The 17,948-nt window shown below is 42.0% G+C and overlaps 1 protein-coding gene across 2 annotated transcripts in view; it reads right to left on the reverse strand.

Moving 5' to 3' along the window:
• LOC150087098 (receptor-type tyrosine-protein phosphatase kappa-like) overlaps window positions 1–14,622 on the reverse strand; it is a 453,299-nt gene extending 438,677 nt beyond the window's left edge. For both annotated transcript variants that reach the window (XM_090372951.1, XM_090372952.1), the window contains exon 1: window positions 13,823–14,622. In XM_090372951.1, the coding sequence (XP_090229077.1) occupies window positions 13,823–14,071 (249 nt within the window). In that variant the 5' untranslated portion in view covers window positions 14,072–14,622. The remainder of the gene's footprint in view (window positions 1–13,822) is intronic.
• Window positions 14,623–17,948: the final 3,326 nt, after the last annotated feature.

Here is a 17,948-nt window from a genome sequence, read left to right on the forward strand (position 1 = left end):
CTAAAGGTAAGTAAGGCTACTGGAGCTGATGATGTCAAGTAATCTTAATTATGAGGAATCACTGATCACCGGACTCAGGAAAGATTCCTCTTGATTTGAGAAGGGCCAACGTACACTACCAATGCATAAAGGTGGTTCTAAGAGTGAAGTGGTAACCATCGATCAATCAAACTTCAGTGGTAGCGAAAATCAGGGTGGAAATGGCAGAGGATAATACAGGGACATTTAGACAGAAATAAAATTCCTAAGAGATGGGTTGGTTAGCTGTTTTGACCCAGTTGTCATGAACTTAATGTAGAAAATAGTTTCGACTTTAGCAAAGCATTTGACTAAGGAGAGGTCACTGTATAGGCTGTAACATGTTAGAACGACGGATATGATTGTAATATACGGAATGTTTTGATTAAAAAGAACCGGGAGTCTATTTCTCTGATTTAAGTAAAATTAAACAAGGAAAATTAAAAGAACAGGCTCACATCGAAATATCTGACCTTGGTGAATACAATGGTAGTCTCAACAATACACATCAGATGCAAACAAGTTTACAAACGTACTGGGCATAATGGGCCTTGATCTGTAATGTGTCATGGATTATTTTAATCTACTGGTTGCAGGCTATGAGCACTTCTCGCCTGTAGACTTCATTCCTAACAAATCTATGAAAGTCACTGTTGAGAGCTTGCACTGCAGGTAGCGTGTGTTGGCAGAAATTTTCAGAGTTGAAGGCGTTGCTTGCTGGCTCAGTGGGCAGGTTTCGATTGAACAGCATGATTCAGGTTTCCCGCACATCAGGAGGATTCAAATCATCAATGAGCATTTTAATAGTTATAACTAGCCATATATTCTTAATTGTGACATTTAACCTTTGATCTGTTACAAGTTTTGATGTACAAAGTTCTGAATGGATCCGATGTTTGTAAGAAATCTACTTCCACTTATACAGCGAGAAGCGGATCCGATGTTTGTAAACAATGCACTTCCCTCATATTGTAGGAAGTGGATCCATGTTTGCAAACAATACACTTCCCATTGTAGAACCGCAATTGGAACACTGTGTCCAAGTTTGGAAACAGCGCCTGAAAACAGGCATCGATTTTCTTGAAAGTATCCAAAGACAGGCAACTTATTTTGTGAGATCTGCAAAAGAGCATCCATATGAATAATAACTTCAAATATGTGGGCTGAAAAGCTATTCAAGCACATTAGAAGGGGCCTGATTCAGATATATAAGGTTTTGAGATGAGAGAGTAAAATGAATAAAGGCGAAAATTTCCACTGTTATAAAAATATTCCATGACTAGATACCAAAAATTCAAATTACAAGGAAAAATGTTTAGACTAGATGGTAGGAAGAGTTTTTTTTTTTTTTTTTTGTTTAGTCAGCGAGTTGTTAATTATTGGAATAAATTACCTTCTGAGGGTAGTTGAGGTTACAGGTTGCGGAATTCAAAGGTCAGATAGAAAAAAATAGGTTGTTTCTTTTTAATTTTTTATATATTTAATTGTTTGTTTTTGGCTGTGCAGCAAAAGCCTGTGGCTTCTTTGCATTACATGGCTAATAATAATACTGAAGATCAAACATCAGATACCACGAGGAACAGTTTTTCTGTTATCCTGAAAACTTATGTATTAGACTATTTTGAGGGCCACGGAAAGAGTCGGAATAAAAAAAAGCTTCTCCACTGTCATTTGTTATTACAGCATATAAACTGCAACTGCACGATTCAAAGTGGCATTGTACACTGAAAGGACAAAATTCATGGTATACCTGATAACGCGACGCTGTCACCCCCCTCTCGCTAGTGGACGAACCCACCGCTTGGCAGGTATATAGGTACACTGCATTCATGCAGATGGCAATTCGATGTCAGAATGGAAAAACGTCGTGAGTTAACCGACTTTGAAAGAGTGATGATAGTGGGTGTCCGACGCATGGGTTATTCTATCACGGAGGTGGTATAGATATTGCACTACCCCCGTTGTACAGTATCAAGAGTGTATCGGGAATACGCCATTTCATGAATAACATATCACCGTGGACAGAGCTGTGGGCGGAGAAAGGTAGTGGCTGAACGTGGCCGTCGACGTCTGTCTCGCATTGTTTGAGCTAACCGGAGAGCGACAGTGGCACAAATAGCCGCCGACTTCAACGAGGGAGATGCCAGAATGTCTCCACCAAGACCATCAGGCGATCATTAGCCGCAATAGGTTGGGGCGAAAGAACATCGGCACTGGCCCTTGGAGACGGGTCTCCTGGTCCGATGAGTCCCGTTTTCCGTTATTTCGAGCGGACAGGAGGGTACGTATCTGGTGGAAACCACACGAAGCTATGCACCCGTCATGTCAACAAGGAATTGTTCAGGCAAGTGGATGGTGGGTAATGGTCTGGTGCGTGTTCAACTGGCACACGTTGGGACCTCTCGTAAGTCTAGACGCATCTCTGAACGATCCAGGTTACGCGTCCAATCTTGCAGACCATCTGCACCCATTCATGGTCATCGGGCACCCACAGGGCAATGGACTCCTCCAGCAGGACAATACTCCCTATGGAGCATCTTTAGGATACTGTGGAAAGATCCGTTCGAGCTTTGGATCCTCCACCCAGAATTATGCGACGGAATTATGAACAGCTGTGCAGAAAGCATGGATGGAAATACCTGTGTAACGCTTTCGTAAACTAGTGAATTCAATGCCTCTCTGTGTGACTGGCCTTATTCGGGCGAAAGGTGGGCCTACCCGTTATTAGGTAGGTATCCCATGATTTCTGTCCACTCAGTGTAAGTAAAGTTGTATTAAGTTGAAGATGAGAGCGGTTATACTATTGTTGAATGTAGAAGAGATAAAAATCATCCAAATTTATCGTAGAATGGTTGATATTAACGATGAGAACGGTTTGTCACAATGACTCACGCCTATAAGTATGGCCAAAAGTTTAAAAACTGGGCCCAGGTTCTACAAGATTCTTCTCGACTACAAGCCAGATAACGTTTTTTTGTGGAAAGGCTCATTCGTACAAACTAGTGCATTAAGTTAAAAGACGTGAATGAAGAACCCTGTAAGAGCATCAGATCTATTTATCATATCCATAACGAGCTGAGATTCACTAAAGAACGAGCCTGGATGATCCTTCGTGAACTCTCAAATGAGCTGAAACGCTAAAGGCAGACGATTTCCTAGAACGAGAATAAATTATCTTTGAGTACTTTCGGCTTGAAAGTACGCGAGCCAATAAAGAGTGACATCACATAAGGCTTCTTGCAGCCAAAAATGCCATCTGGAAAAGCGATGTCAGCCATGTTTAGGATTATTCGGAGGGTTTTACGAAGACGGAGGTAACTTGCACCAGTCTTCATATTCTGATGGTTACGAACCTGCGATCCTGACTAAACAGCAAGGGCCGGTTCAAGGGATTTGTTTATAGCGTGACAGTGCCTCAAGGACCTATTAAATGTCTCGTTTTGAAGTGCTGTCGTATTCTCCTAACATGTCCCCAAGAGACTACTCGAAAAAGAGTGTCCGCGCGGTAGCACAGTGGTAATAATCACCGTCCTCCCCACACCGGGTAAAAAAGGACCGGGATCGAATCCCACCATCAATGGACTTTTATTGGCTATTTTCTCCTTTTTTCATTCCGTGGTTGAGTTATTCGGTCTCAGGCATGAACAGCAAAGTTTATTCGTCCATACAACGCCTTTTTCTTTTTTTTTTTATCCAAAGTGGCGTTAGGGAAAAGCATTTCCGCTCATATGACGAGGCCCAAAAAGTAGAGCGTAAGTTGTTCAACAAGAAACGAAAGAAATCGTGATAGTGTCCAGGGATTAGCTTCGCGATGAAAGAGGTCTATCAGAAGCGAAGAAGACTATATTGAAATAGATGTCCGATTTTTTATTGTTTTCACGAAACTTCAGCATCTCAGACGATATGCTCATGTCTATTATGTACACAGAAGCTTGTTTTCACGAGTTATTTGCATGTTGTGCGGGCTGAGAAACTCCGAACAACTCACGGCAGACATATGGACATGTATATACGTAAAAGCCTGCACCTGGAACAACTGTTCAGCTCCAACTCGTGTCTCTGTGAAGACCAGAACCAAGATCCCCAGGGGCTCACATCTTGTGAGTATGGGCTTGGCACACCCAGGGTCCTGAGCTGGATATCATCATTCTTCTCTTTCTTTGTGATTCCTTTCTACTTCTAACTCCCCCCCCCCCTCTCTCTCTCTCTCTCTCTCTCTCTCTTTCTCTGTCTCAGGGTAACTTGTGAATTTTTTTTTTTTTTTTTTTTGGCTGGTGCAGCATAAGTAGTCTCAGGCTTCCTTGCACCTTATGGTTAATAATAATAAACTGAAAACGGCCAAAATGTGTCTGGAATGATGATTCTGGGTCCTCGTTCACACCGAGGGAAGATGGGCTAGTCCCAGTATAGCACGTACCTATCTCAAAAGAGACTCTGACCCACCTGGTGTTGCCAGCAGGTGGGCCAAGAGGGGGTCCATTCCAGAGGGACAACAGCAAAAAAAAAAAAAAAAACCCAACCAGTGAAAAAAAAAAAAGGAAAAAAAAAAACAGAAAAAGGACGAGGAAATAAAAAAATAATAATAATATACCTGAAAAGGTCAATAGGTTGATCTTTGAATGGTGCTTGAGGTTATGGGGATACCGCATTAGTTGTAAGCATATCTTTCCTTCTGGCAGTTGCAAAAGCCTCCAGTGCAGACAGGTGATGTGGGCTCAGAACAAGTTGGTCAATTTGATGAAGAATGGAACTTCATTTCGCAGCTCATTCCTAATGTCTTGAGAGCAGGCGCATTCGTGGATAAGATGTTGCCAATTTTCCCTCCATCTGAGATCGGCAAAAGGCGGCCCACGGGCCGGATACGGCTCGCTGTGGCATTCTATCCGGCCCGCGGGACTTTGAAAGATTACGAAAAAAAAATCCCGTAGCCCAGTTTAGTTAAAGAGATTTGAAGATTGGAAATGTAAAAGAGGTTTGAAAAGCACCAGGAACTATAAAATAAAATGTTTTACTCACCCTTCAGAGTCTAAAGGGTGAGTAAAACATTTTCCAACATGAATTTTAACAAAAGTAGATATCGATCACAAATGACAGACTCCAACCTTCAAGCACTTCTAAGAATTTCAAGTGGACTCAACTTTGACGTAGATAAAATAGTAAAGGATAATCTTCGATATCACAAATCGCATTAAGTATTTATAATAAAGCTAATTTTTCCGCAGATTGCCTTAACACGTTTAAAATTCGATATTATCTTAAATGTGTTTGTTTTTTTAAATTTATTTATCAAAGTTCAAATTCATTGAACACCGAATTATGTATTTTTCTGTATGAAAAACAAATTCCATAAAAATAAATAAATTGTTTACTTAATGTATTTTTTCATTGAATTCGCCCTTTTTCAATCGAATCTTTCTTAAAAATATCAAAATCGAATTTCTGCATACAACCACATGCTGTTACCGGAAAACAAAGGGTTTTAATTTTTCTGTTCAAAGAAAAATAAATCGGAACTGATACAGCTAAATAATTATGCTATATTTAATTATATAATGCTATATATCAATGCTGCACTATTTTACGTACTGTATTTTACTTATGCAAACACACTTAATGAAAAACTAAGACGATGGGGAAGTTTTCACACACACAGGCCCACGAACAGGTGTGCAGATAGGTGACCGGCCCGAGAGGAAAAATAAATGACCACCCCTGCTCTAGCCCAAGAAATTTGATAAAGTGGGTATTAGCGCTGAGGACTAGATGATGGAGGAATATAATGAAATGGGATAAAGGCAACGTTGGACATATCAAATGATAAGCTGAGGAGCATGTATTTCTGTGAGCTCTTGGCGTACCCAGCCACATTGCTGCATAGGTCTTCGGTTTAATTTTTGCCTTCTTTTTTTTTTTTTGTTAACCTGTGAAAAATATTCTTCCGATTTTTACGTATCATTTAATTTTTTTAATTGGTAAGATAATTAAGTGTAAATCTATAAAACTAAATATAGCCTGTGGATAATATTCCTCCTATTTTCGCTTATTAGAATCGCTGTTAATAGAATTAAAATTCAATTCGTAAACGTGATCACAATGACCGGCACTTACTTCACACATATCGTATAGTGAACGGTATTTTGTTATGGAGTGTCCGTCGTAAAGTGATCCAATCGTAAAGCGGGAGTCCACCGTAGTGAGCGTTGTAAGGAGTATAGAGTACGTACACGTGCAATGCGTCCATGGATTGACAAAAATAGCCAAGAAAATGCGACACGAAATGATTCATCCGTCCCGCCATTTAATATGCGTCGCTCCGATCATGCGAGCGACGCATGATCCAATCAGTACCCCTACTGATTGCGCCATGCTATTTCTTTCGTCATTCTCCACCGCATTTAATAAAAAATTTCGACAGAAAAGAGTTTATAATTCAACATGCCGAAGACTAATAGTCAGCGTTGTAAGGCGTGTACAGAGTGCCTCAAAAATATTGATACACACATTTAGGGGAGGTAGGTAACATCTAAAGGAATGTGAATCGCATAGGAACCCATAACCGGAAACGCACGTGAAAGTAGTAGCAGAGGCACAAGAAGCAGAAATGACACAAGACAGTAATTAGTGGCAAACATTTATTTGACATTATATTAACAATGGAGTACGAGATGGATGCATTTCATGATGTTACAACAGATGCTCGAAGGTTCCACCATGAGACGCAATGCATGCGTGACACCGATGCAGCATGGATTGGCGCACACGGTCGAACACACCTGGAGTTTCTTGACAGTAGCAGCAGCGCAGACGAGTCTCACCACGAGATCCATTTCCGTCTCCACAGGCGATTCATACAGGATATATTTGAGCCCCTCCCCCCACAAAAAGAAATCAAAGCTCGATAAATCAGGTGAGCGTGGGGGCCAGGCAACGGATCCACCACGGCCAATCCATCGACGCTCAAAACGCCTGTTCAAATGGTCACGAACACACCTTCCATAATGGGCAGGCGCCCCGTCATGTTGAAACCAAATGTTGAGTCTCACATTTGCTGGAACATCGTCAAGTAGCCCTGGTAGAACTCGTTCAAGAATGATCCGATATTTAGCGAAGTTCATGCGGGATGGTAACAGGTATGGGCCGACTAAGCAGTCACCGACCATACCTGCCCACACATTTATTGCGAAGCGATGTTGTGCCGCATGGGGACCAGGTAATAAACCGCCCAGATCAACTTCCAACTTACAGCGGCCCCCTTTGGGAGAGCACCATAGATGTCACAGCAGCCACCCCAGACATTGCCAACAAACTAGCAAAATGAACTGTACAAGAAGCCTGGACCACGTCGGACCACAGAGCGATATCATTTTCTCTGGTTCGCTCTGTGGAACGGACCCCTCCGAACCCACGAAATGTGATACGATACAATTCAAAAAAGGCAGACTGGCAACGCTTTCGGATTGAGCTAACAACAAGACTCCCTGAAGACACTCCACTCCCTGAAGCACTCCCTTCAGATGATTGCGTACGGATTATTACCACTGCCATAAGATCTGCATGTGATCTCTCCATTACACGCAGAAGGCCCTACCGGTATGCAGTTCCCTGGTGGAATCCCCAACTACAGGATCTCAGAAGAAGAGTCCACCATTCAAAAAAAATGTACCAGCAGGCTCGATCAAGGCTACCTCCACATGAGGTAGATGCACCAGAGAGATTTACCGGATTGTCAGAAATGAATACACAAAGCTAATACGTAAAAGTAAAAAGCAAACGTGGAAAACCCTGGTATCTACTTTCGATAATAAGGACCACTGGGGCATCGTTTTCAAGATCGTAACAAACAAGCTGCCGCGAGGAAAGGTACTCGATACGACACTAAAGATGGATGGCTCCTCTACTTACACCTGGAAGGATAGCATTAACAATATTCTAGACACCATTTATCCCATTGAAGCTGCAGCTATGACTCAACGACAACAAGAAATAGTAGATGAAAATCACAACTATCATCCTGCCTCTGTGGAATCCCCCTTCAATAACATTGACATGGACTTGGCAATAAACAAAAATGAAAATAGGAAAAACACCTGGTGCGGATCTGCTGGAAGTGGATGTGATCAAAAAATTTGCAGAATACTGTTCTGTTACTCTCCTAAGCCTTCTAAATAGGTGCCTGACAGAAAGCACCTTTCCAACATCCTGGAAAACGGCAACGCTGAAATTTATATTGAAAAATCCTGACAAGCCACCACAAATTCCAATCTCCTACCGCCCGATTACCTTGCTATCTGCAATGACCAAGTTACAAGAACCCCTGCTCCTATATCGCTTAACCGCCAGATATGAAGAACAAAAACTTCCAAGTGACAAGCAATTTGGATTCAAAGCAGGTAGCAGCACAGAATATGCCATTAACAGATTAATCACTCAAGCAACTCACACAGCCTTTAAGTACTTCCTTGCAATCATGGTAGACTTCGCTGGGGCCTTTGATCGACTATGGTGGCCCAGCATTCTTCGGAGGCGTCGACAATCAAATGTTTCCAACAACCTATACAACAGTTTAATGTCATATTTAACTGGTAGAAAAGTCCAAATTACCAACAGATTCCAGACAGTGACTAGGTACATCGATCGAGGCTGTCCGCAGGGCTCTGTGCTTGGCCCTTTCCTCTGGTCTATTGTCCTGGATGAGTTCCTGGGCATGGACCTGGGAGGTGTTGAGCCCTTGGCCTTCGCTGATGATCTTATCCTTTTGGTATGTGCTAACACCAGGACGAACATAAGGGGCCATCACAAAACGATTCCTTCCATCTATAAGTTCAACTCACCAGAACCTCCACCCTGGTTTTCGCCTGGTCTCCATGTGACCTTTATCATCACCGGCCATGGATCCTGAAGAAAATGGCAAATAGAGCACTGGTAAAACTTCAGAACTGGACAGCCCTGCACAACCTTACCATTTCAGGAGAGAAAACAAAATCCATACTCCTTAAAGGCAGGGTACAAATCACAAGACCACCTACAGTAAAATTAAACTTTATGCCCATAAGCTCCTAGGTATCTTCCTAGACTCGGGCTTACCTTCCACCACCACCTAAAGTATCTAGCCAACAAAATTCAAAAGGTACGATGCTATGATAAGGAGGGTCAGCAGGGAAGACTGGGGGCTGAAGCAGAAAGCTCTTACTCTCATATACCAAGCGGTATACGTGCCAATTGTGTGTTATGGTGCCTCCATCTGGTACCGAAAAGCCATCCTAGTAAGAAATAAACGTAAGCTGGATTCAATCCAGAGGTTTATGCTCCTTTCAATTTGCGGGGCGTGCCGCACCGTCAGCACCCCTGCTCTGCAGGTATTAACTGGATGTCAGCCACTATACTTAGAAGTGGTTAAAAGAGGGCTTTTTTTTTTATCACTTAAGGAAGGGAGATCCAATCCAACTGCTAAATTTTCAACTTGACACCACAAACGGCACCAGGCAGGAAAGACAAAGGATAACCCAACATCTACAAGAGATATGGCAAAATGATTGGGACACTACAACAAAAGGGGCCATCACAAAACGATTCCTTCCATCTATAAGTTCAACTCACCAGAACCTCCACCCTGGTTTTCGCCTGGTCTCCATGTGACCTTTATCATCACCGGCCATGGATCCTTCCAACAAAAACTGACCGCCATGGGAATCGAGAATGATCCACGTTGCCAATGCGGCGAAGAGGAGTCCTGGGGACAACTCACGTATGAGTGCCCCAGCTACGATAACATTAGGCTCAAATTCCTCACCACAATACAGAGAAACCCTCGCAACGAAGAATTCACTCTGCTACTGGAGGAAGATACCTATAAGGCATTAACCACCTACGCGCAGGAAACATTTGCACTTAAGCGAGCTAAAATTGCAGAACTCAGAGCCCAAGAAATAAACTGGACCGGTGGGATAACTCTCCATACCCCCGGAACAAAGCAGACATAATCCTGCAAACCCTAATAGGGTAGGATCTATTGCTGGCACCATCCAAGGTGCGGGATGCTGGCACTCGTCAGAGTGCGGGATTTAAAAGTCATCGCAAACCCGAAATGGGTAGGATATACTGCTGGCGCCGATCTAGGTGCGGGATTGCTGGCACTGACCACAGTCCGGGATCTACAGGCATTATGCCATTGGCAATTACACAGGGGCGCCTGTCCCCTGTGACTTTTAAACCCACACCCTTTCCTATACTTCGCCTAAACTAGGGTGGATTTATTCTCCCCTGTCAACCCACCCAAATTCATTCCCCCTCTAATCCTCTCTTCTTCTATGCCTCTCTCTCTCTCTCTCTCTCTCTCTTTTTTTAATCTGTTACCTTAATTATTTATTTTATTTATTTATTTATTCTTATTTTATTTATTTTTTTTTTTTTCAATTTATTTATTACTTTTTTTCCAATTTATTTATCTCTCTCTCTCTTTTTTTAATCTGTTACCTTAATTATTTATTTTATTTATTTATTTATTCTTATTTTATTTTTATTTTTTTTCAATTTATTTATTACTTTTTTTTCAATTTATTTATATATATATATATATATATATATATATTATTTTTTTTTTATTATTATTTTTTTTTTTGTCTCCGTCAAGAAGCTCAGGCAACAATGGCAGAGGCCAGCCAGAGTATAATGGACAGCCTGGCTCACCTCCCAGTGGTGGTGGCAGGCAATGTGGGGTTCCCTTAGGGGCCCTGCGGCTAAGCAACCAGGGACAGAACAACAGAACATGGCACTACTCTGTCACAAACCAGACACCCTACTTTTTCTGGCTTTTACTGAGATTCTGTAAACTCTTCACAAAGTACCATGGTGCAGATGTGAGAAACCACCGGTGGCGCCCTCCACAAAACATTATCCACTATGTGCCGCATGGGGGCGCACACCGTGTGGGCCCTCTGCTAATCGATACACTAGGTGCATGTCTGCCAGCTCACAGTTCGTATATCGATGCATGCTCTTCGTGCGGCGACTACTGCTTGAATGAGTAAACCGGAAATTTTCCATCTCGCGAACTGATGAACAGCGCCGTGTACCGACTTACTGTGATGTTTCCGGTTATGGGTTCCTATGCGATTCACATTCCTTTAGATGTTACCTACCTCCCTTAAACGTTTGTACCAATATTTTTGAGACACCCTGTAGTGCACATATACGTGCAATGCGACCACCGAAACCACCTCCATTGAGTACAAAGGAGAGATGTAAGCTATTTAGACAGGGGAAGAAATTACAGCGTGCGATGGAGTTGAACAAAGAAACCGGAGAACCCATCCACATCTTCAGAGCCTTACATCTCCCCAGAAATATTAGAAGTGAATTTGGAAGGAGTCGTGGAAACGACGGAATCCTTGAAGCCCAGTTGTAAACGAAAAGCGAAGCCAGAAGAACTCCACCAAATCGTTCAACGTGTACTACCGGGCGTAAATAACAGGATTTTAAGAAACACCGAAGCATCCACGCACAATTTACGCGTACATTCCTGAATAATTATTTCGGTTCAGTCTGTTCCGTGTGTGATTGTCTTTGGTTCAAGATATTGTCTTTGGTTCAAGAGACTGTAGCAGCTCGAGATCACTCTGTTCTTCAAACAGCATTTCCAAATGAGGATGTAAGTCAAATGTCGGCCTGTAACAGTTGTCGTGGCTCTCACAAGAACAAAGTGATTCCGGTTCTGTCGAAGTCGAATGGCTTTAAATATCATCCAATGCCACAGCACTTGCCGAAACTAGATTTGGTAATGGAAAGTATCATGTCTCCGAGACTCCTATTCGTGCAGTTTCGTCGCCTGCGGCATTCATACGGTCAATATGGGATCCTTGGTCAAGTGATAAATGTTCGCCTAAAGAAATTTCACTTAACTTCCGCTACGCGTGCTCGGTACACACAATTTTTTATTTCTTCTGGTAAAGTTGGATATTAACGCAAACCTAGCTTAAATAAAAATATTCGGTTGCAAAGATTTTAAGTCTGGAGTTGCGTTTGGTACAATGGTAGAAAACATTGATCCCTAATATCATTTACGGCAATTTAAAATTATCATGTTTTCAAATCTGTCAGAAATCACTGTCTAGGAGAGAAACACTGATTCTACTTAACAAGCGAAACCAATAAATTATTGCAGGGGCGTTCCTGGGGTATATGGCGCCCGCGTGCCCCAATCGCAACTTTGCGCCCGTGTGCTAATTGAAATTTGGCACCCCCTTTAAAATTTTCTTAATATGTGTATGTAAGTTTCAGGTTTTCTGACGCCCCTTGAACGTTGGCGCTCGGGTGCAGTGCACCGTCGGGACGGCCAGCCTCTGAATTATTGAATCCCGAATAGCGAAAGAGATTTTATTCATAAAAAGCATCAATTTTGTTTATATCATGTTTTCTCGTCTGTAAAGAAAAATGAACTTTATTGTTTGACACCACTCCAGCCCCAGATCACTACACCACAAACGCGTTAAAAATAGGAAAAAATCAAGTCTACAAAATATGGTTCTCGAGTCACTTACCGTATATTCCTCTGTATAAATAGACCTCCATATTTGTTTTTGCCTACATTTTTTACCTTAAATTCCTAATAATTCATATATTCGCCGTATAAGCAGCTCTTCCCCCCCCCATTTTTTTCAGTAATCTTTTGCATTGTGCGCGGTGTATGACAGTAAAACCTGCTTTAAAAATCACTGCCTGCTCATTACTTCAATTATTTCTGCCTCTTTCTTTTAAAAATTTACATTGTTACATTTTGTTATAAATAAAAAAATAAAAAAAGAGGTAAACTGCAGCCATTATCAACCCACTGCATGATGGAAACCTCCTCAGCAATTCGTGTCGAGGGAAATGGTCCATGATCTGCCACGCTGGTCCAGTGCGGTTTGGCAAATCGACCGTATTTATCAATCAGTGACCGGTCTACTCAAAGAGCGTATGCTACTGTGCTCACCCTCCTGACCACTCGGATACGGAGGCCTCTTAATTTTATTATACTGAGCGGTAAACTGTAAAGAAAGTGGTAAGCGTATACCGCACTCGCTAATGTAGAAGGTCAAGAAACCAAAATTTGCAGGTTTCAGTGTATTTAGGAGGCACTGGTTATGTTACCGAGTCATTCCTTGTTTAGTGTTGTACTACAAATTGATTTTTCTGTAACTAATGCCTCGATATGTTCTTGTTTATACTCCGGCACGCCACCAGATCAGAGGAGTTTACAATAAATCAATCAATACAAACGTTAATCGTCATTTAGTAGTCACGGGCTTGAACCGGGGTACACTCAAAGAGCGTGCGCTACTGCACTCGCGCTCCTGACCACTCGGCTACGTCAGGCCAATATGGAAGTGCGCTTGCTATAAAAAATTAATAAAGTTTACTTTTCCAGTTTTTGAAAAGTAAACCCGAAAATATAACTTCCAACGACTTCCATTAACTGTTTTCTTCTTATTTAAAACAAATCCTTAATTTTTAAAAAGTGAGCAACAATGTGTATATGTGTAAAAATGCGTACAATAAATTGTAAAATTCCAGTATTAATTCGTGTCTTTCTAACCTCGCACGTACCTTTAATTCAGGCTCAGAATTTTATGCTCAGCGTATAAGTCTATCTTAAATTTTTTTTACAATATTTTAATGCTTCAAATGTGGACTTATATACGGTAACTGCACATTTATCACAACAACTGTCATCTGTTCGAGAAAGGCATGCCAGATTTGATAAATGCACAACTACCTGTAGGGTTTATTATCTAAGCACTTTAAAGCAAAGGAAACAACACTGTACCTGAAATTCGATACGCAATAGAACCTCGTATTTCCGGAGGAGTGCCACATGTTTAGGAAATTTTGACAGTTCGATTGGCTTTTGAGGGATGAGTGCTGTCGCTTTCTCCTCCTCGGCAGCAGGTAGTAATCCACTATTGAGCAGGGAAAGCTGCAACCTACTCATGGAGTTAGAAGCCCCCTTCTCCTTATTTGATACATTAGACTTTGACTTAAGATTTGGCTTTCTCTTTTTCGTCTTCGTTGTCATCTTTAATTTGTCTTCTACCTCCTCCAGTTTGACGAATATCGAGACTTAACGAACACGCATAAGAAAGATAAAACTCTTCAGAGACACTGATGCAGAGCACGTGTTTTAATGTCTGCGAGAAGATGTCAAGAGCATCATTCCCTCTTTCAATATCTATGGCTACTGATTGGTGGCTAGCGACCAACAAACTCAACCGCGGAGCAGACCACGCTGCTTACGGCTAAGACACTGCCACATCAAGCTCCTCGACTAGCGCGGCGGCACTCCCCACTACCACTTGCTCGACAGGTAATAGCTTCTTCCGGTGGCGAGAAGGTAGGTGTCCGTTTCAACCAGTTACGGGAGAAGCATCCTTCAGAAGCGCGCACTAGCAGACAGCAACAGCAGAGAACCAACTGGCGGGAACATGGAATCTAAAAATAGCGCGGGAAGATGCCAAAAATTCAGCGTTTACTCCCTGGTAAAGACGACGTCAATAAGCATGTAGCGATGTGGTTCGCGATTCGTGATGTGCTTGTGCGCTTGGCGCCCCGCGGAGAAGTGAGATTTGCGCTACCGAAGCATTGTCAGAGAGGGCAAGAGTAGAAGGGATGGGAAGGGGCTGAGCACAGCCAACAGCAGGTTGTTCGAACGTAAGAAATATTTACAAAAATATACGACAGACAATAAAAACAGCCCAGAGAGGAAGCTCCGTGCCAACTATGTGCTGTGAAGGCGCATTGTGAAGAGAAGGGTGTTCGAACGACAAAGAAAACCAGTCCACAATACTTAGCTACACGCATACAGGCAACGCTGTGCGTTATTCGAGTTATACCTAAATTTCATTCTTCCAGTGCTGCATCGTAATTTCGAATTGTAGTGTGCTATGCGAAGAGTTAAAGTAGATAATTTATAACGGACGACTTTATTGGATCTACAGGGAGGGGGTAGAAGTCCTTTATGGTGTGCATGTGCTAGATTTTGAATTACTCAACGTGTATCATTCATTATTGGTCATGAATTGTTGTTCCTGGCATATGCAATTATGACAAGATAACACAATAAACCTAAGTACACATTAATAAAAGCAACAAACATTTTATGTTTATATTCTGGGACTGCCACAAAAGTCTGTGTATGAAGTTTTGCAGTGATTTCGACCGTCGAGATCATCACAAAAAATACTAGTATAATCATTGTTATGTTAATCAAAATATAAGTAAACTTACAATAATGCCTGTTACAAATTAATTATGTTTAATCAAATAAATCAAACTCGTAAATTTATATCATTGATAAAACGACTCTTAGACAAAAAAAAAAAAAAAAAAACGCCTAGAAAAACAGAAAAAAAAAAATTATGCTTTCACCATCTCAAATAGACCGACTCTACATAAGCAAATCAGTATTTCCTCAATGTAATTTCATTTAATACTTCGTAATTTATAATGAAGGGAAAAAAAACCATCCATTGCAAAACTCGTCTTATACACGTAATTTGTCGTATAATAATTCTTCTGTTTCTACTGAGAAGACTTCCACATAAGATCAGAGGAGATCACACGATAAAAAACAAGAACTTTGCCCGTGTTTAGTAGTCACAGGAGCGTTCCTAGAGTATGTGGCGTCCAGGTGCCAATCGAAATTTGGCGCCCCCTTTAAAATTTTTTTCGTATGTGTATGCAAGTTTCAGGTTCTTGGGCGCCCCTTGAACGTTGGCGCCCGGGTGCAGTGCACCCCTTTCACCTCGGGACGGCCCGCCCCTGAGTAGTCATGTACACTTGAACCGCGTTCACGCAAATGCAAATGCTTTTGCATTCTCACATCTGACCATTCAGCATGTACATGAAAAATAAGTTATCATGCTGGTCTTATTCAATTTTTCGAGCTCTATCCGAATTTTAAATTACAAGCTTAAACTTCTTGACTTTCATATTCCCTAATCTCTTTATATATATATACAAGGTTGTTAAAATTAAAGTATCTCTATGTAGAGGGCGATCCCTATCTAGAGCGAGTTCTAAAGCTCGTACTGAAGAAAAAATTGGACAACAGGTACAATAAAAATTGCGCTCGCCATTTATTGGTAAAAAAAAAAAAAAACAGTTATAAAATTTGTCATTGTATCGCGCGTAACTATCCTAGTTACGATTCTGCAAATAACTTACGTTATTTGCATAATCGTAAGTTATTGCCACAGCACCACTACTCAGCTCTACTGTACTGTATAAAAGCAAAGCAGTCTCTTCAAAATCATAGTAGATGTTTGCCTGCACTACAGCAGCAATACCAACAACGTTGCAGGAAAAGGCGCTATTAGTGAAGATGTACTATCAGAACGCAACTGTGCAGCTGCGGTTATCAGAGAACTCCGGCGTCAAAAGCGCATAAAGCGTGGATCTATGACTGTTTGTGCTGTCTGCAAAATGATGCGAAATTTGAAGCGACAGGACATCTTTTTTTTTGGTAGTTGTTGGAGCATCGGCTTCTGTGGCCATAATGCACCTCCCAAGGTTTTTGCAGTACTTTAATCCAAGCCCGAGGCGGGATCGAACCCGCGACCTTTCGGTTGCCAGGCAGGCACTTTACCCACCTGGCTAGCCCGGTCGGCGCAGGACATCTTGGTGTTCAACCAGGTGAAATAAAAACAGTTCAACTGAACGCGCAAAGAGCTAGACAGGTAGCTGACCAACTAAAAGTTAAAATAGAGGAAAACCAAATTGATGTTACCTTATTGCAGGAACCGTATGTTCGCTCAGGTGTGGTCACAGGTTACCCTGCATCTTATAAAATATTCTACTCTAAAACCGACAACCCATGGGCAGCAACACTCATCAGGAACCCAGAAATCAGCACAACAAAAATTACACCACTCTGCACTGCAACAGTGCCTGTGTACAAATCATAAATCAGTTAGGGTCCTTGGTCCTGTATATATACTCAGAATATATACTCACCCTGGTGAAGACATCACCCCAGCGATCTCAACCATTCATACGGCTCTTGAGACCCTCCCGGGGGGAAGACTACTAATAACCATGGATGCAAACTACAGATTTCTGCTCTGCCATAGTCGCACTCCTGACAGATAAAAGACAAGAAATAAACCGTCCAGATCAACTTCCAACTTACAGCGGCCCCCATTGGGAGAGCACCATAGATGTTACAGCAGCCACCCCAGATATTGCCAACAAACTAGCCAAATGGACTGTACAAGAATCCTGGACCACGTCGGACCACAGAACGATATCATTTTCTCTGGTTCGTTCTGTAGAACGGATCCCTCCGATCCCACGAAATGTGATACGATACAATTCAAAAAAGGCAGACTGGCAACGCTTTCGGACTGAGCTAACAAGAAGACTCCCTGAAGACACTCCACTCCCTGAAGCACTCCCTTTAGACGATTGCATACGGATTATTACCACTGCCATAAGCTCTGCATGTGATCTCTTCTTCCCACGCAGAAGGCCCTACCGGTATGCAGTTCCCTGGTGGAATCCCCAACTACAGGATCTCAGAAGAAGAGTCCACCATGCAAGAAAAATGTTTCAGCAGGCTCGATCAAGGCTACCTCCCCATGACGTAGATGCCACCAGGGACGCTTACCGCATTGTCAGAAATGAATACACAAAGCTAATACGTAAAAGTAAAAAGCAAACGTGGCAAACCCTGATATCCACTTCTGGGAATAACGACCCCTGGGGCATCGTTTTCAGGATCGTAACAAACAAACTGCAGCGAGGAGAGGTACTCGACACGACACTAAAGATGGATGGCTCCTCTACTTACACCTGGAAGAATAGCATTAACAATATTCTAGACACCATTTATCCCATTGAAGCTGCAGCTATGACTCAACAACAACAAGAAATATTAGATGAAAATCACAACTATC

The sequence above is a fragment of the Mastigoproctus giganteus genome, chromosome 4 (assembly GCF_048544385.1).
Source record: "Mastigoproctus giganteus isolate SK-2022 chromosome 4, ASM4854438v1, whole genome shotgun sequence".
Lineage (NCBI taxonomy): Eukaryota > Metazoa > Arthropoda > Arachnida > Uropygi > Thelyphonidae > Mastigoproctus > Mastigoproctus giganteus.